Raw genomic sequence first — 19750 nt, forward strand, 5'->3', positions numbered from 1 at the left:
CTGGGGATGATGACTCTGGTCTCAGCATCTGCCTGCTCCTTGAACCTCTTCTCAGTCTGACTTGATTCTGGCCGCGAACCTCTATGCTGAGCTGTGTTGTGTTCTTTCTGTTGGTGTCTGTTTTATCCCAGCAGTTCCTTTTCAGGGGAGGCTGCAGGGAACGGGGCGCTCATGCATTTCTCCCTCACAGGTGTATTGGAAGGTCTCCGAAGAAAAAAAAGCCAAGTGTGCAGAGAAGGGGAAATCAAAGCAGGTAATTGCAGGTTACAAAGAAACCCCCCACCCCCATCCCCCCACGCATTCCCCCGCGCGCGCGCGCACACACACACACACACACACACACACACACACACACACACACACTTCTTAGGTATTTAGATTTGGATCCTCTCAAGGATCAGGGCTTCTCTCTGTTGCCCACTGGGCATCATGTGATTCTGCTGGGCTCAGTCCCGCTGTCTCAACACATCTGGTAGCTCTCCCTGCCCCCTGGTGTCAGGATCGGTGCTCTCAGGGTAGGTCAAGGTCATCAGCACTGGAGAAGCTTTTTCAAATGGCCTGGCATTGTGACTACAGAAGCTAATTTCTGCTGCCCACTAGTGCCTGGGCATACCCCACCCCCATGTTTCTAGGCTCCCCTGCACCCACTGAGACCTGAGAGGTTATGGGGGTTTGGTTGGCTGTTTTGTTTGTTTGATTTTGGGGTTTTTGTTTTTACATCAGTGAGGTGCTCATTCAGGGAGACTAGGCTTTGTAGCCCTTTCTCAGGAGCTCTGGGTACCCTCCTGTGCCTACCCTGGTGCCCTGCAGATGTCCTTAGACCACGAGAGCCAGGTTGTCCCTGATGATGATCATGATGGCCGAGTGATGGCAGTTTATCAGTTGTTGGCTGCTTTCAAAACAAAGATTAAAAAAAATAATAACCCAGCCGGGCGGTGGTGGCGCACGCCTTTAATCCCAGCACTCGGGAGGCAGAGCCAGGCGGATCTCTGTGAGTTCGAGGCCAGCCTGGGCTACCAAGTGAGTTTCAGGAAAAGGCGCAAAGCTACACAGAGAAACCCTGTCTCGAAAAAACAAAAAAAAAAAAAAACCCACTCATTTTTTTTTAATTTTTTAATTTTTATTTTTTATTATTTTTTTGGTTTAAGTTCCTTGGTTAAATGCTAACTGCACATTTCACTGCCATACTGGTTGTAACTGCAGTATTAACTCAGGAACTAAGAGGTGGCCAGACATTATGATGGACTGGCTGTCCTGCAGGCAATCCGTGTAGCTGAGTGAGCTGATGCCTTGCACTGCTACACGTGGGGACCCACAATGAACTTGGTAGGGAGCCCTCCTCTGAATGACTTCCCAACCATTTGAAAACAGTTGTTGCAAAAAAACACTTTCCCGATTTGAGATAATTTCAGGCTATAGCCCATATAATCTGAGCACTGTTCTCCGAAAATAGCACATGGGTTCCAAACTGTCATCTCTGTTTTCCCACTGGTCCCTCGGGGATGTACAGCTGGCTATACCCTCAGGGCTGGCCTCTCTCTGACTCTGCTAGTCACTATTTCCAGTTCTGTGCTGGTGGGAGTGCAGGGTGGAGTCCCCAGGAAAGCAGAATGCGACTGTACAATGTCTGCTTTGGTGATATGGGCACCAGAATGAATGGTGTGTTTGGCAAGGGTAAATACATTGCCATCTGTAGTAGGTACCCCGGTACAATTTGAGGTCAGCTCTTGTTTGGTCTTGGCTTTGTTTCGTCACTAGATACTGACTGAGCATGTGTTAGGGACAGAGCTAAAGTCGTGCCTGGCACCTGAACTGCCTGTGGACCACAGAGATAAAGTTCACATTGCAGAGCATGGCTCACTGTGCAGTACCCCACCTCCCCCACAGACATAGACCGACCAGCCTGAGCAGAGGAAAGGACAGGGCAGTGGGTGACTGGCCTTCACTGTGTGGACCTGAGGGTTCTCTGGTGGCTGGCTGTCTGTTGATCGTGTGTGTGTGTGTTTCCCTTGCAGACGGAGTGCCTCAACTACATCCGAGTGCTGCAGCCACTCAGCACCACCTCCCTCTATGTGTGTGGGACCAATGCGTTCCAGCCCACCTGTGACCACCTGGTAAGGCCACCACACATCCCTTTTATCAGTGTTCATGTACCAGCCTGGCCAGTGATTAGAGTTCTGGCCAGACTCTCCCGTTCTTTCTGCAAGCCACATGGACTAAGAACTACACAGTCAAGCTTCCTGCAGCCCCAGCAGCCCCCAGTCCCGTTCCTCCTGACTTGTGTTCCAGAGGATAATCCACAGTAGCCATCCTTTCAGTTTTGGATGAGTGAATTTATTACGTACATGGCAAGACAACGTAAAAGAATATTACCAAGAGATAGATATCAAAATGTCAAATTGGGTGCTCCAGATGCCTAGCAAAAATCAAAGGGGTCTTGTTAAGGCAGCCAGCCTCTTAGAGTTCCCAATAGACAAGAGTCCTGGTCACAGCAGAGTCCACTTGGGCGAGGCTTCTGAATAAAAGAACAAGTAGCCACAGAGAGAAAACATCATCAGATCAGGAACTTAGAATCTGAGGAAACTGAGGCCGTCAGCTGGAGCCACCTCTCCATGGCTGAGCTTCCCATGGCTGAGCTTTTGGCTACACACACACACACACACACACACACACACACACACACACACACACACACACTGTAGGCACTTTTATATCGTGAGATAAATAATAGTAACCTCTTTTGCAAATGGTTCACCTTCTAGCTGCTCTCAAGGGCATAATGTACTTACTCTTAGGTTCTTCGATGTCCTCTCCTCCCTGTCAGAGTTAGGGGGCAGTCCATCCCCGGACAAGAGGCCTTGGAGAATGCTTTGTGAACAATATGCGTGGGTCTGAAGGGGGAGGTGCAGCCCTGCTTCCAGAGCAGCGTCCCCGTGCACTCAAACAGCACATGAAAGTTTACAAATACAATGTATATTACAAGTCACATACTTTTGCCCTTGCTGTGACCAAATCCTTGACGAAAAGCAACTTATGGGACGAAGAGCTTACCGTGGCTCACACTTCAACAGTATCGAAGGCATCTCAGCAAAACAGAAGGCGGGGACAAGAAGTAGGGCTGGCACCCCAGAAACCCACTTCCTCTGGCAGGTCTCACTTCCACAACCTCCCCTGGATCACGCCACCTGGAAACAAACCCAGGAACCCATGGGAGAAATTTCACAAATAATCCATAGCAAATATGAAACATACTATATGGTTTTCCTCTCTTCCCCGCTGGGCATAGATCCAGAGTCTCCACTGGATGCTAAAACCTTGGCTCTTACCAAACCTATGTTGTGTATCTGATGACCATGAGGAGGGGTAGCATGTACCCTGTGGCTCTGCTGAACGTGGATGAGTGACACCGGGCAGGGTAGGGCAAGGCGAGGAGGCAGGAGACGTAGTTCATCGCTCTGCTGCAGTTGGCTGCAGATGACAGGGAAGACTCCAAATGAAAAGCTTCATTCACCTAAACCCTCAATTAGCTGAAACATAAAACTTGTTCCCAGTATAGTTCAGTTAGAGGCTAGGCGTGCTAGCAAGAGCTGTTGGGTCTTGATCCCCAGCACCACACATATATAAACACCCACCACGTGCTTGTCCACTGTACATACGGAACACATGCATGTGCGCGCACGCGCGCGCGCGCGCGCGCGCGCGCGCACACACACACACACACAGAGTCGGAGATATAACCAGACAAAACACAGACTCATTAGACTCATTAGAAATTCACTTAGACAGCTAGGTGTGTTGAGCAAACCAGAAATCTCCTGCACTTTTGGGAGGGTCCTGAGTATGAGGTCAGCCTGGGTTACAAGATAAAGCTCAAAAGATTCTCTCAAAAGAAAAATAAACATCATGAGAGAATTAAGACACTGAATATTTGTACAGCTGTCCTGGGAGAGGACCACTGCACAGATTCACCCGGCTGTGTACTGTGTGTGTGTGTGTGTGTGTGTGTGTGTGTGTGTGTGTGTTTGTGTGTGTGTGTTCTGTATGTGTGGTATATTTGCATGTGGTGGCTCTTCTGGGATGTAAAGTCCCTTGCTCCTCAGAGATAGACATCTTAAGTAGAAAACAAGGAGAGCAAACAGAAGAGGAAGGAGGGAAAGAAGAGGGGTGTAGTAAAGACGTTTTCACGTTGGTACCTCCTGAAAACCCTGAATGGTCTAGTTGGAAGCGTCAGGACTACTGTTTATATTCTAAAGCAGTACCTGGGCACGAGGTAAGGGGATAGGATGCTTGGTTTAAAACTAGACTAGGAAACTGAAACTTTTAATTAATTAATAAATAAAAGAAAAAGGAAAGAAAAAACTCACACCTACCGCAGAGTCCATCCCTGTGGTACATTTTGCACCTGGACCACACTGTGTTATGTGTCCTTTTGTACATGTGTATATATGTATGTATTTGTAATTGTGTGAGCTTGTGTACACTTGATAAAGTGTGACCCATGATTCACAGAGGCCTTTTTGCAAGCATTTCTTAAAATGGGGACATCTGTCTGGGTGGTAGTGGCACATGCCTTAATTCCAGCACTCGGCAAGAGAATCTCTGAGTTTGAAGCCAGCCTGGACTACACAGAGTTCCAGGACAGCCAGGGCTACCCAGAAACCCTGTCTCGAAAAAACAAACCAATGGGGCCATTTTCCTGCACGACTGATTTCGTCATTGTAGCTACAAAAGCACAATGATTGGCAGTGTGCTCCGTCTTTCTTCCCTGTCCGACAGCTTAGAGCAGGGCAGTAGCCCCAGTAGCCTCCAGGCATCCCTGTGAGGTACGATGACAGATGTGTCTTATCAAGTGGACTACACTGTCACCCCAGCTCACACTTCCTAGCCTGACGGGTGACCCTTATTGTTCTAACTGGCCCGTTGGTCATTTCAGCCGTTCTTACACTATGAGGTCCTGTGTGCTTGCTGGCCTGTGGCTTCCAGCCAGCTGTTTCTGGCAGGGCTGGCAGCTCCTGACCCTGGTGGACAGCACCGCTCCGCAACCTCTCCAGTCTGCTAAGTGTACAGTGACTGCCCACTTTGAGTTTCCCAACACTCCTGGAGTTCTGGCAGGTTGCCCTGTGAGGTGGTCCTGTCTTTTAACATTTGGCCTGTATTTTTCATCTGCTATACTCTACTGTATGTGTTCCTGTATATTCAGAAGTGGAAATACCTCATCATCACTTTGTGGGCATTTCCCCCAGTCTGTCACTTGCTGTTTAATTGTGTCTCATTTTTCCCTGTATGAGGACATCCTGATTCATTATGTATTAATGTTTGGCTGTATCTGTTTTTTCCTTGTATGGTGTCCCGTTTCTTGTTTGTTTTATGTTTGCCAACTTGACAGAAGCTAGGGTTACCTGAGAAGAGGGAACCACGGTTAAGAAAATGCCTCCATAAGATTGGCCCGCAGGCAAGCCTCAAGGATAATCCCTTATTAGTGACTGATGTGGGAGGGCGCAGACCACTGTGGGTGGATGAGAAAGGCTGAGCAAGTCATGAGGAGCAAGCCAGTAAGCAGCACTCTTCCATGGCCTCTGCTGTAATCAGTGTTTGGGAGCAAAGCTGTAGAGACTAGCTCCAAGGTACGTACCAGGCGATAGTTTGGTATGGGGCCATCCATCACAGTGTTAGTGTCCACTGCTTTCTGGGGCCAGGTGAGGAACACCTTCTCCTCAGTCTGTTAATTTTGGGGCCTGCTCTCCCAGGTGTTCTTAATGCCAACATGTGCCCCGACACTCTCAACCACCTCTGATGAGTTCACAGGTGGCTCCTTTTCTATCCCAGAAATAAGTCATTTATTAGTTTGTTTTTTTTGGGGGGCGGGTGGATGGTGTGGTTTGTAGGTCCACCCAGGGCCTACTCATCCTTTTTCCTAAAGTGGAATCAAAATTGTAAAATGTAGTCTCCTAGGGCAAGGCACCGCCTGGAAACCGCTGTTTTATATGGTATGGGGCAGCTTAGAGCACGGCGTGGCCTGATCCTGGCATGGCCTGTGTTGTTGGAGTGAGCTTGGTTTTGCCTTTAGTCAGAATGGATCCTCCTGGAGCTTCTGGTAGTGGATGAACAGAGTGAGGATTCTGTGGTTTGGTTTGGTTTGGTTTGCGTGGCCCATTTCTTGGGTAGTGTGGTAGAGGAGGCTGAGACTGTGACCCTGCATGTCCCAGGCTCTGTCATGCACTTGAGATGTGCTTCTGGTGGCATTGTTCCCAGGGCAGGACCCACATGGGTCGGGGCCCACTTGCTGCACACTGCTGGTCTTCTGTACCGTTAGATGGTCAAGGGCATGCCCTTAGCACCCGAAGGTCAGGTGTTTTCTTTTTCTTCCTTTGTAGAACTTGACATCCTTCAAGTTCCTGGGGAAAAGTGAAGATGGTAAAGGAAGATGCCCCTTTGACCCTGCCCACAGCTACACGTCAGTCATGGTTGGTGAGTCCTGCCTCTGGGGCTTCTGCACTCTGAGTTTATGGTGGCATGTCGTGTTCCCACCTGCTTCACTGAGCTCCTCCCTCAGTCCCGTCTCCCCTGGCTTCATTCTGACACTAGCTCCTTTCACAGAAGGTGAGCATCCCACTGCACAACCCCTCAGTGAGAGCTTTGAGTTCATCCTTCAGAGGGAAACTCAGCCCTCACTGTGGCAACACATGCTTCTGTCAGTCACTGAGCACCACCGGATGCTCCTGGGGCTGCGTGCCTCCTCCTGTGGTCTTCCGTATCTGAGGCGAGCGGGCACAGGCTGTTGTACAGACAGTTCACCTTGGGAACTTTCGGCCAGGTGGAGGGTCCATCTTCACCATCAATGTACACTATCCAGTGAACTTTGTGAGAGATTCAGTACTGTCTTAGAAACAGGCATCGTGTAAGATGGCGCTTCTGCGCAGGTGTAGGCTAAGGTACATGTTCAGAGTGTATTTAAAGTAGGGGAGGCTGAACCATGCTGCCTGGCAGTGTGGACGCCTAAGCATCTCTTTTGACTTAAAGTGCTTTCTGCTTAGGATGGCCTTCTGAGGCGTCAAACACCGAGGAGTGTCTGGTTTAGCTGTGGGAACTCTCATTTGTGATTAGCTATGACCCTTTAACCCGGAAGAACACAATTAAATTTGATGGCTGTGGCTGTCCTGATAAAAGAAAAGAGGTTGGTGTAGGAAGCAGAAATGCACATCACAGGAGTCAAGGAGGCCACTTTCCCCAAGGAATTAATGAGGGTATAAATAGATTATGGTAGCCTGCTGTAGGTATGATAGCCTGGTGGAGGTGGAGGCATAAGGCTTCCTTATAGGCCAGCCTGGGCTAATGTCGAGCTCTTGTGTTACACAATTGTCCCCAGCCTCCACCACAGGCAGCAGGGCTGATTGGATTCCTCCTCTTTACTCCTTTCCACCGCTGCAGGGGGAGAGCTCTATTCTGGGACATCGTATAACTTCTTGGGCAGTGAACCCATCATCTCTCGAAACTCTTCCTCCAGTCCCCTGAGGACAGAGTATGCCATCCCCTGGCTGAATGGTAAGAAGTGTGTACTGCTAGCCTCATGGGTGTGGCGTGTCATTTTTCCTCTGGCTGTCCCCAAACCGTTGCGGGGTTGGGGTGGGGGTGAGGCACGGTGGCTCATGTCAGATCCTAGGCAGTAGAAACTCTTTGGAACTGCTCAAGGCCCACACTGGAGTAGCTGTCTTGCTCTCTCTCTCTCTGCTAACAACAATGTTTTAAATTTGCCTCTGTCACACCCCCACCCCCACCCCCAAATAATTGGAGTCTTTAATAAAATGAAGCTCTGATGGGAAGTTGAGAAAGTGGACATAGGATTTGGGGTGTGGTGCAGTTGACGGTGTGATCTGAAAGGTGGAGCCCCCGGGGTCTGGCCAGGTGGTATTTAGATGTCTGAGATATGAGACAGCCAGTTCCTCCTTGGAGTAGGGCGTCCCCACGATTCAGTCTTGGTATCCCTCCAGTGACTGACATTGGCTGATTTGGCCCTTGTTCAAGTCAGCAGATACTCTCTGGCTCTGTAGACCAGCTGCCAGTAGGGAAGCCCTACCTGGCTTCCTCTGTAGCACAACCGGTGTACCTCGCTGAAGCTGAGGAGGGTGGCAGGCATCATCCAGGCCTAGAGTTTATGAGTGGGCGTGTACACACTATAGATGTCCTCCAAGGGAAGCCTCCAGTCCCAGAGGCTGCACTGGCCAGCCATGACACATGGGGGGCAGGTAGCATGTGGCAAGGTAGCTTTGTATACTGGGATGATCCTGTGATGTCGCTCCACAGAGCCTAGCTTCGTCTTTGCTGATGTGATCCAGAAAAGCCCAGATGGTACAGAGGGTGACGATGACAAGGTCTACTTCTTCTTCACGGAGGTGTCTGTGGAGTACGAGTTCGTTTTCAAGTTAATGATCCCACGAGTCGCCAGGGTGTGCAAAGTGAGTGCTTCCCCGCAGGCCCAGTTCCCACCTATAGTGCTGGCACGGATGCCACCATTCCAAGATTCCTATCTCTGGAATCGCAGTGTTATCCTTTGGATAGAAACCCCTTGTGATGCGGCTTAATGTACAACTGAGGCACAGTAAGAGACCAAACAGTGACTAGTGATTAAAGTGACGGAGGTGTGTGGATGGTTTCCTTTTTAAGACTCTAAGCAGGATTGGGACGATGGTGTAGTGCTTAAAATTCTTGCCACAAAAGCGAAAGGACCCGAGTTCTGATCTCCAGGACCCGTGTAAATTCTGGGTGGACCTGCTCTAATTCCAGCCTGGAGCAGGCCTGCTAGAGGGACTCCCCTCATCAGCAAGCTCTGAGTTTGATTTAGAGGCCTTGTCTCAAAGAGGAAGATGGAAGATTTCTGCTATCAACCTCAGGCCTCCAAATGCACCCACACATGAACACCCATGTAGAGGCACACCACACATACATATACGTGAAAGGAAAAAATGGCAGGGGGGTGGGGTGGGAGTCAAAGCAAGCATTAATACTTTCAGTGGGTGACTAATCACGGGTAGTTGGAATTGCAGGAGACAAGACCACGAAGGGAGCCATTGTGTTTCTCCCCAGCCCCGAGTCATGTAGTTCATAACTGTCTCTCAGTTGTTGGCTCGCTGAAAGTGAAAAACTCTAGAACTTATCTAGAATTGGGCAGGCAGAGGGGAAGTGAAAGGATCTCTCAGTGGTACATTCACATGTTCCCCCGAAGTGGTCTGCAGGGTCTGGGTCTGTGATAGGAAGGAGATCACCCATCACTTGCCTAACTCTTATGTGCTCCATCATGGGTCACAGCTCGGAAAGCTGCAGGAGCCAAAGCCAGTGGCATTTGCGTGACACTTGGGGTGACAGATGTGGTTGCTGTGGTGGTCATTGAATGTGCCAGTCTCTTGGCACTCTGTGATCCCGGCCCACGTGGCAGTAGTACTGTACTTACATAGCTGTCTGCGGCAGACTTGGGCTGGCCTGGTGGGTGGGGGCGTATGGACTGGCTGCTGCTGCTGTGGCTGGCCATCTGTGCTGCCCCTACCACGCACTGCCTCTGGCATTCCAGGGGGACCAGGGCGGCCTTCGGACTTTACAAAAGAAGTGGACCTCCTTCCTAAAGGCCAGGCTGATCTGCTCCAGGCCAGACAGTGGCCTGGTCTTCAACATACTGCAGGATGTCTTCGTGCTGCGGGCCCCAGACCTCAAGGAGCCTGTGTTCTACGCAGTCTTCACCCCACAGTTGTGAGTCAGTTCCCTTGGCAGCCGGGGCCTGCCCACCCTGATGACCTGCTGCCCTCCTGACGCTCATGGTTTCCCCTCCACAGGAACAATGTGGGTCTGTCAGCAGTTTGTGCCTATACCCTGGCCACGGTGGAGGCAGTCTTCTCCCGTGGAAAATACATGCAGAGTGCCACGGTGGAGCAATCTCACACCAAGTGGGTGCGCTACAATGGCCCAGTGCCCACTCCCCGGCCTGGAGCGGTAAGCAGGGTCCCGGGCTCCAGGGAGGGCTTATCTTTCCTCTGGGTCTCAGGCCCCAAGCATGAGACCACACAGATCCCACAGCTTCCTTGCAGCAGGTTGCACAGCAGTAGGAGTCTCTGCCCTGGGCTGAGTGACTGCTGTACCTGGGGGTGAAGAGCAAAGTTGGTTCCTTTTCTGATCTCTTCTACATGTTGGGTCATAGGTCTCTCCACATGCTGCCCAAATGAGAGAGTGTCCCACTGGCCTGGGCTCTTTGGAGAAACTGACATTGCACAATGGCGGGCTAGCTCCATTTCCCGTTTCCTACAAAGAAACCTCGTTGGTCAGCAAAGCCTAGCCTGTCTCCTGAGGCAGCCTGTCCATTAGACAATGGGAGTCCCGTTCTGTCCTCCTAAATACAGTAAATTTAAAAAGTGAAGGAAATTCTAGGGTTCCCTGCACATTGTCGCCATGTGGTGAATGGGTGTGTGGGGGTGGCTTTTAGATAGTGCCTTATCTGGCTCTTGAAGCTTTCCCCAGGACCAGCTTCTCCGTGGGTGTCTGGCCTGGACACCCTGGTTATTCTTGTGTGCATGCGTGCTGTGTTCAGTGAAACATGGTTAGGGAGTGGGGACCAAAAAAAGAAGTCTTTCCAGCCTTTTTTTTCTTTTGTATGCTTCTTAGAATTTGGTTCTGTGTGTGTGTCTGTGTGTCTGTGTGTGTGTGTGTGTCTGTGTGTGTGTGTGTGTCTGTGTGTGTGTGTGTGTGTGTGTGTGTGTCTGTATGTCTGTGTGTCTGTGTGTGTGTTAAACAGTATTTAGCATGCTTTCTTCTCGTAGGAAAGCTATGAAATGAGTGTTTTTTCATTTGAGAAGTTTGCCGAGTGTTTTCATTGACACGTAATTCCTCTACTGATGCTAGGACAATTATGTCACGTGGCTGTGCTTTAAAACCACAGCTCCTAGCCGGGCGGTGGTGGCGCACGCCTTTAATCCCAGCACTTGGGAGGCAGAGCCAGGCGGATCTCTGTGAGTTCGAGGCCAGCCTGGGCTACCAAGTGAGTTCCAGGAAAGGCGCAAAGCTACACAGAGAAACCCTGTCTCGAAAAACCAAAAAAAAAAAAAAAAAACCACAGCTCCTGTCCCTGGGGAGGTCACCTCGGCCCCGTTCATCTTTGGAGAAGTTGGACTGTGGCCTTCCAGGGCTGTTAATGTGGCTTCTCTTCTGTGCTCAGTTGAAGCTGAGTGGGTGTGTTACCACGGTGCTTTTGCCCCACAGTGCATCGGCAGTGAGGCTCGGGCAGCCAACTACACCAGCTCTTTGAACCTCCCAGACAAAACGCTGCAGTTCGTAAAAGACCACCCTTTGATGGACGACTCGGTGACCCCGATAGACAACAGGCCCAAGCTAATAAAAAAGGATGTAAACTACACCCAGATAGTGGTAGACAGGACACAGGCCCTGGATGGGACCTTCTACGACGTCATGTTTATCAGCACAGGTGGGTTCCTTGGTAAGACTGGGAAATTCACTTAGTCATTTGTGGGCAGATGTGGTATCTCCTTGTGACAGCACAAGAGGATTTCTAAGATGCCGCTGCACCTGGGATTCTGAGTCTTTTATCAGCAGGCACCTGGGCCGCTTGTTATGTATGCAAGTGCTGGCCTGCACCTGGGCTGGAGTGGAACAAAGTGGTTCCTGTTGTCATGGGACCAGTGGGACTGGCCTGGTCTATCCTAATTAGTAGTGGAGACCCTGCCCGCTTCTAGGAGGAGCCAGGCTCCATCCCACCCTGATCAGCCTTAGGAGGGAGGCTCAACTCCCCAGACAAGTCTTCTGGGATGGGAGTGGAGAGTTGGAGCTTGGCAGCTGGCAGTGCCCCAGGGGCCACCCTTAGAGCTTCCCAGATGACTTGAGCATTTTGCTGTCACCTGCCTGTCTGGACCCCTAACCTCGCCTGGAGGGCCAGTGGAGTGCAACAGCTGTCTTACAGTGAACGTGACTCAGCTGTCAGGATGTGACCTTGTTGGTGAAGGTCGTTGGAATCAACCTTGGGGCAGGGGTGATGCTTTATGAGAAAACTGGGGTTCTTGTAACTTGAGCTCCTAATTCTTTATTTTCCAAGTGCTGCTCTCCACTTATAAAGCAAGGGTGTTCTCTTCTGAGCACCTCGTTGAGGGAATGACTTGAGTATGCAGAAGTCTGAGTGGTGGCCATCAAGGTTGGAGTCTCCTGGTTTCACCCTGACTGAAAGCAACGTCAAGGCAGAGGGTTTCTTTTGCTTACACTGTAGGTCATAGTCCGTCATTTCAGGGAAGTCAGGCGGGAACTTCAGCAGCTGGTCACATCACATTTATAGTCACGAGCACAGAGAAATGAATGCACCCATGCTGCCTGCTGGCTGGGTTGCCTATGCTCAGCTAGTTAGCTTTCTTCACTTACGTAGTCCAGGACTACCTGTCCTGGGGGTGGTGCCATCCTCAGTGGGTTAGGTCTGCCCATGTCAGTCAACAATCAAGACAGCCCTCCACAGACATTGCTACAGGCCAGACTGATCTAGGCAATGCCTCTGCCGAGGCCCTTTCCAGGTGATTCTAGGTTGCAATAAGTTGACACTTAAAACTATCCAGCATGACATCCTTGGCATTTCCCTCCTTGCAGACCGGGGAGCTCTGCATAAAGCTGTTATCCTTGGGAAAGAGGTGCACGTGGTCGAGGAGACCCAGCTCTTCCAGGACTCTGAGCCAGTCCAAACTCTGCTGCTGTCATCAAAGAAGGTAATGTCGTCTGTGGGCAGGCCTGGGTGGTTGTCTGGCTTGGTAGCTTCTCCATGCTTAGGATTTGCTAGGATGGTTCCTCAAGGTTTGGCAGCCTGTGGCCGGATGAACGGGCCTTTGGACTCTCCCAGCATTCTCCCATAGGATCTATAGCTCGAGCCGGCAGCATGGCAGAGCCAAGGGGGCTGAATATACTAGGCCACTAGAGCAGGTGGCTGGCACTTTTGGGTAGTTGCTAAGCTGGGGAAATAGGTCCCTGTGCCTGGAGCCTGAGAGAAAGTAGACTGTGCTGGTGGGGGGTATGATACTTCGGCTGATTTGTGACAGGTCACCCTACAGAGCTCCTCCCACATCAGTACTGTGCTTCGGGTGGCTTTGTAGGCCTCAGTCCCAGGTGCTCAGCTTTGTACTGTGGCTCCCATAAGCCATGGAAACACATAGATGACCAAAGTGGCCTGTGGAAGCCAAGCTATGCATTGCCTAAAGTTTTCATAGATCACAAAATACTAAGTTTAAAATGTATTTTCAAACAATTAAAAATGTAAAGCTCCACCAGGTATGATAGTGCACGCCTTTAATCCCAGCACTCTGGAGATCTCTGTAAATTCAAGGCCAGCCTGGTATATATAGTAAGCTCCAAGATAGCGAGCCAGGGCTATGTAGAGAGATCCTGTCTCAAAAATAAATAAATAATTTTTAGAGCCCCCGAGTGGGGTGTGGTACTTCACACCTGTAGTCCCAGGCCTTGGGAGGTAGAGGCAGGAGAATCAGGAGTTCAAGGCTAGCCTTAGCCACATAACAAAGTCAAGGCTGACGTGAGCCGAGTGAGACCGCACTGCAAAAATAAAAAGAGGTGTAAAGTGCTTTAGCTGGTGGACTGGGTAGAAATGGCCTGGGTACTGGATTTAGTCCACTGGCTGGGACTTGCTGTTCCTGGTCCACTGGCCTTGGGAAGAGGTGGCCACCACAATTAATAGCTAGGACAGGGCTTGAAGTGGAGAACGTGAGCTGTCCCCAGATCTCGGCTGTGCTGCATGTTGTCATGTGATCCTGGGTGCCATTGTATGCTCTTCATAAGATGATCTCTGTGTGTGTTTGGAAGCTTTTTGTTAATGTAAACTGTTCTGAGGACATGTGAGCCTAAGTGCTGAGGACTGGGTTTGAGCAGCACAGGGCCCAGGGAAGAGCAGGAGCAGGAGCAGCACCTCCCTGCTGACAGACGCCACCTGCCCTGCGTCATGCCTGCTGGCCAAGGTGCTCGTCTCTCCTTGCCAGGACTCAGATGAGACCCACTGAGAGATAGGTTCAGGTGCCTGCACCCTTGTTTTTGATGCCTGGCTCTGCGACAGTGTGTGGCCTGGTATTGCCTTTCCCTGTGGACTGCACATCTGTGGGCTCCAGGTTTGTGATTCAGTCTGCTTTAGGGAGCTACCCACCGCAGATACCAAGGGACCATCAATCTCTTACCTGTGTGTTAGACTTCTGCCCACACCAGGTGGCCGCTGGACCTGGCCTGCAGCCAGTGACATGGCATGTCCTTGTCCTGGAATTCAGTGTCTGGCAGGTACTGGGCTCTTTGTGGCTATGCTCAAGCACCATGGCTGATTTTTGTGGCTCTTCCCTCACAAATATAGGCAAGCAGAAAGCACATGATGGTGTCTCTTGCTGGATGAAATTTGCTGGCTTTCTGTTCTTTGTACTGTGTTGATAGGTGTGGTCACACTGGCACAATGGGTTCAGAGATGAATGATAAAGACGTGTCCTTATCACAGGTGCCTACTTTCTGGCACGAGACAGGACTGGCATTTGAAGGCTGTGCCCTTTGGCTTCTAGCTGGAGTGCTTTATCATCTACAGTGAATCCAGGAGAGCAGTGGGGGTGTCAAGTTGGGAGTGGGAGGCAGCTGAAGAGGACTGTTCTGAGTTTTCTCAAGACACAAATGGAAGTCTCTTCCCTCCAGATAGGGAACCATGGACAGACCAGTCTAGCTCAGTTACTTACAGGGTATGAATGAGGGATTATTTACAGGAGCGTGGGACTCAGAGACAGCTGCATCAGCAAACAGCCCACTAAGTGGCATTCACAAAAGCTGCCTCCACGGAGCTCCTGCACAGCTAGCAGGCAGCTCAGCAGTGCTCACCAGGTCAGAGTCATAGAGTTATATAGTGCTTGTAGAACCTTGGGGAAGCGGGGACTTGCGATTCTTAGAACTTTTTCTTCAGTTTCCTTTCGTTTCTGAGTCTTGTGAGCATCCCTCTACCCTCTAGGAGGGAGTGTTTCAGTTGGGGGAAATGGGTGTAGAATTGCCTTTTCTCAGAAGAAAGGCTGGTGCAGAAATATAACGCACTCAGCTCGAGGTCCAACCCCAGGTATGGAAGGGTGGCGTCAGATCCCAGGCCCTGCGGATCCTCAGGTGATGTTTGCGTCCTCCTGGGACACAGTACACTTACCTATGTTTTCATGCAAGATTTCTATCTTCGTTTGCTTTTCTCTTGCTGTCATAATCGACTCTGACCAAATGCAAGTTGGGGAGGAAAAGGTTTGTTTCAGCTTACCCTTCCAGCTCCATCATTGAGGGAAGCCGGGACAAGAACTGGAGGCAGGAACTGAAGCACAGACCATGGAGGAAACTGCGTACTGGCTTGCGCTCTGGCTTCTGCTTAGCCACTATCCTATAAAGCCCAGGACTACCCGCCCAAGGGTGGCATCACCTAGAGTGGGCTGAACCCGCCTACATTAATTAGCAAATAGAAAATGGCCCGCAGACATGTCCACAGGCCAGTCTGATGTAGGCAATTTCTCAACTGCAGTTCCCTCCTCCCAGGTGTGTTAAGGTGACAATAAAACTAATCAGGACACTGTCGGTTAGGTCTTGGTGGTCACACCTTGTGGCCTATTCTGAGCCAGGGAGCCCTGCCTTCCGTGCAGTACTTGAATGCACTCTGCCTTCCCCAGAGTTGGTAGAGAAGCTGGCAGCCCCGCCAGTGCCTTGGTCTCCCTTACACCTGCTCTTTGTCTCCATACACAGGGGAGGAGGTTTGTCTATGCTGGCTCCAACTCGGGAGTGGTCCAGGCTCCCCTGGCCTTCTGTGGAAAGCACGGTAGCTGTGAGGATTGCGTGTTGGCACGGGACCCCTATTGCGCCTGGAGCCCAGCCGCCAAGGCCTGTGTTACCGTGCACCAGGCAGTGGGCTCCAGCAGGTATGAGTACGGATGGGACTGTGTGTATGTGCCCCGTGCACAAGCTGGAGAGTCATGTGTGCCTGTTGTCTTCCAGGGGCTGGATTCAGGAGATGAGTGGCGACACATCCTCGTGCCTGGGTGAGTGGATCTCCTTTGCTATCCTGCTCAGGATAGCAAAGTTCCTGGTGTTTCCTTTCTCCTCTCTGAACAGAGGTCAAGTGGCATGCGGCAGACCTGGGACCTACCCTTGCGGTGGACCTGTGATCTTCCTCTGTCCCTTTGATTACAGAAAGAGTGCTCAAAGCCACACAGGGTGTACTGGGTCACTGGAAAGCATGCCCTGTCCCGCATGAAGCTCTTCTGTTCTGCCTAACTGAGCTCCTTAAACAAAACCCGAGCTTGTTAAGAATGAGAAGGAAGGAGCCCTTGGGTATGGCCGAGCAGCCCAAATCTAAAAACAGTGATTCAGGAACATTTTGGTGCAGTGTCACGCTTCAAGGAGAAAACCTTACACTAGAAGAGGTAGTTTCATGCGTAAAGTATCATTAAAAGTATTTTAAGGCTCAGTTTGTAGGACCTGACTTGGCTCCCCAGAACTCACGTAAAACAGCTGGACATGGTGACATGCTTGTGATCCCAGCCCTAAGAAGGGCAAGACAGGTGGGTCCCTGGAACTTGCTGACCTCAGACAGCCTAGCCGACGTAGCAAGTACCAGACGAAGGAGACACCCTGTCTCAAAAAAAAAAAAGGTGATTGTCACCTGAGGAATGAATGACACTCGGTGGACTTCTGGCCTCTCTATATGAACACACGCTCGCACACAGAAAAATGTATAAAATTCCCCCCATGCTCTCTGTGTAAGGTGTTGTTAAAGCACAAATGAAATTTTATGTTTAGGTTTTGGTCCCCTTCCAAAGATAGCTGTCCCATTTTATATGTGCAAATATCCCCAACCCCCAACGTTTTTCCATCTCTGGTATTTCAGACAGAAGACACCGCTATAGTTTTGGTCCTTGGGGGGTCCCGCTGCTGATGGCCGGCCCTGGGGAATAGCTGTGACCAGAGGTAGACATAGAATCTCGCCAGGGTTCTAGTCTGCCTTCCCAGCACGGAAGGGCACATGGGCCCCAGCCCTGTGCCCTCTTCTCTCACCAGCCCTGGTGGAGTAGGAGACATGTAAGAAGAGGGCCCCTGGTTGCTAGCTGCCCTGACTCCGCCGTTAGCAGAACATTTGGCAGCTGACCCTGGGGGCCGCGGCAGGTGGAGGAGCTGACCAGTGCACAGCCCTCCAGCCTGCTGAGTTTTCTCCAGGCACAGGGTGAGAACAGGACTTCTCAGAACTGTTACCGAATTCTTCATTTCTGGGGGCTGCAGACGGGTCACGGATGCCTTTATCTTGGTCCTGAAGATTCCATCTGGCTCCAGTGGGTGAAACTCTCGCGTCGTCCTATGGGCATTAACCTGTTTTTGAAAGCAGTTGCGTAATCAGACGGATGTTGTTGATGCTGAGCACATTTATTTTGATGTTCCAGATAAGAGCAAAGAAAGTTCCCATCAGCACTCTCTCAAGCACGGTGGCACAGCAGAACTCAAATGCTTCCAAAAATCCAACCTGGCCCGGGTGGTGTGGAAGTTCCAGAACGGCGAGTTGAAGGCTGTGAGTCCCAAGTATGGCTTTGTGGGCAGGAAGCACCTGCTCATCTTCAACCTGTCGGAGGGAGACAGTGGTGTGTACCAGTGTCTGTCGGAGGAAAGGGTGAGGAATAAGACAGTCTCCCAGCTGCTCGCCAAGCACGTCCTGGAAGTGAAGGTGGTACTTCAGACCCCCACATCACCTGCCTCCCAGGCTGCTCAGACAGAAGGTAGTAGGATCACTTCCAAAATGCCGGTGGCATCTACCCAGGGGTCCTCTCCCCCTACCCCGGCTCTGTGGGCAACCTCCCCCAGGGCTGCTACCCTACCTCCCAAGTCCTCCTCCACTGGCACATCCTGTGAACCAAAGATGGTCATCAACACGGTCCCCCAGCTTCACTCAGAGAAGACGGTGTATCTCAAGTCCAGTGACAACCGCCTGCTCATGTCTCTCCTACTCTTCATCTTCATCCTCTTCCTCTGCCTCTTTTCCTACAACTGCTACAAGGGCTACCTGCCCGGACAGTGCTTAAAATTCCGCTCAGCCCTGCTGCTTGGGAAGAAGAAGCCCAAGTCAGACTTCTCTGATCTGGAGCAGAGTGTGAAGGAGACGCTGGTGGAGCCTGGGAGCTTCTCACAGCAGAATGGCGACCAGCCCAAGCCAGCCCTGGACACCGGCTATGAAACCGAGCAGGACACCATCACCAGCAAAGTGCCCACAGATCGTGAGGACTCCCAACGGATCGATGAACTCTCCGCCAGGGACAAACCGTTTGATGTCAAGTGTGAACTGAAGTTTGCAGATTCAGATGCTGACGGGGACTGAGGACAGCGTGTCCCAGCCCGTATCCCGCAGTCTTCGTGGAGAGTGTTGTGTTGAGCCCGTTCAGTAGCCGAGTCTTGTCATCGTGCGCCAGCCTCAGTCCTTTGTCTCTTTTCTCTTGGGTTGAGTCTGTGACTTGTCCCTCTTTGTCCTTTGGGAAACAAATATCTATTCCAGTCTCAAGTCCTACAGTCGTCGTCGGAGCGCTTATTTAAGATGTCCCTGAGCCCTTTGTGTCCTGGGGGAGAGATGGCCACCTCTGTGGGCTGAGAAGAATGACCCTTCCTCTTCCCCTTCCCATAGCAGCCACTAAAAGATAATTTAATTCCAGATTGGAAATGACCTTTTAGTTTATCAGATTGGTAACGTATCGCCTGCTGTCCAGATGGGCACGGACTCTTTCTTTCACGTAATTATTTTTTTAGAATTTTTGCTCTGGTTATGTTGATGTCTTAGGCCATTTTTTTTTTTTTTAAATTACCGAAGGAGATGTTTTAATATTCATGAGAAGATGAGCATTTTCTAGATTTTTGTTATATATTGAGATAAAATATGGCTTATGTCGCTTAAGATTCTCAGGGATAGACTTATTTTTGCTAAATGCATTCTTTCCTGCTGTTAGGAATGTAGGCCTAAAACTGTCTCTTGAACTCACTCACCCTTTTATTTTGTGGGTTTTGTTGTTGTTGTTTTTGTCTTTTAATCTTACTCATTTTGAAGGAAGTGCCAGTTTCCAAGATTTTCTTTCTGTGCTTTTTTTTTCTTTTTCCTGCCATACATCTACAAGGTGGGTTTTGAGTGAGGGCAGGTGGCCCAGTGGCTCTGGGTGGCGATTGAGCTGGTCCTGTGAGGGGAGGAGGGTTTATACCCCGATGGCCCTGCTGCCCTAAGGGGATGGCTCCTTCATGAGGACAACTTTGGTTCTTGATCACTTCCTGTCTCTCCTTGATTCCATTTCACATCACTGCCCTCGGACTTCCGCCTTGATTGTCCACGCAAGACAGAAATGGGTTGTGTAGTTGGGCTCCCAGCCTCGGGACAGTGACCACAAACGTCCCGTGTGGGCGACCGCTGCTGCAGCCTGACTTCTGCCGGTGTCTTTCGGGATGTTAATGGGTGGTACGATTCTAACATTTGTTTCTCGCTTATTGTGTGTGGAACACTCATTCCATGTAGAGAGTGATGAACTCTGGATTCCCTGTGCTGTGTAGACACCCATCTTCAGCATGACATGATCTCACCATTCGGTGTAAACATTTGTGTTTATAAGATTTACTTTGTTTTTATTTTTCTACTTTGAACTGTATACATTTGAAAAGTACCCAAATAAACCAGAAGCTTTATCATTGATTGGGCCGGCCTTTCCTTAGTGGA

At 50.5% G+C, this 19750-nt stretch overlaps 1 protein-coding gene across 8 annotated transcripts in view; it reads left to right on the forward strand.

Moving 5' to 3' along the window:
• The window catches only part of Sema4d (semaphorin 4D), a 106374-nt gene that overhangs the window by 69058 nt on the left and 17566 nt on the right, over nucleotides 1-19750 (forward strand). For 5 of the 8 annotated variants that reach the window (XM_052728559.1, XM_052728558.1, XM_052728561.1 and 2 more), the window contains 12 exons: nucleotides 191-253; nucleotides 2016-2114; nucleotides 6375-6468; nucleotides 7429-7542; nucleotides 8302-8453; nucleotides 9563-9738; nucleotides 9822-9978; nucleotides 11239-11461; nucleotides 12622-12737; nucleotides 15766-15938; nucleotides 16015-16058; nucleotides 17454-19726. In XM_052728559.1, the coding sequence (XP_052584519.1) occupies nucleotides 191-253; nucleotides 2016-2114; nucleotides 6375-6468; nucleotides 7429-7542; nucleotides 8302-8453; nucleotides 9563-9738; nucleotides 9822-9978; nucleotides 11239-11461; nucleotides 12622-12737; nucleotides 15766-15938; nucleotides 16015-16058; nucleotides 17454-18379 (2337 nt within the window). In that variant the 3' untranslated portion in view covers nucleotides 18380-19726. Of the gene's footprint in view, nucleotides 1-190; nucleotides 254-2015; nucleotides 2115-6374; nucleotides 6469-7428; nucleotides 7543-8301; nucleotides 8454-9562; nucleotides 9739-9821; nucleotides 9979-11238; nucleotides 11462-12621; nucleotides 12738-15765; nucleotides 15939-16014; nucleotides 16059-17453; nucleotides 19727-19750 lie in introns of those variants that run through there. The other 3 variants (XM_052728565.1, XM_052728563.1, XM_052728564.1) reach the window with 3 other exon arrangements.

The sequence above is a fragment of the Peromyscus californicus genome, unplaced genomic scaffold, assembly GCF_007827085.1.
Source record: "Peromyscus californicus insignis strain IS unplaced genomic scaffold, ASM782708v3 Scaffold_8__1_contigs__length_139910024, whole genome shotgun sequence".
In the NCBI taxonomy this organism is placed as follows: Eukaryota; Metazoa; Chordata; class Mammalia; order Rodentia; family Cricetidae; genus Peromyscus; species Peromyscus californicus.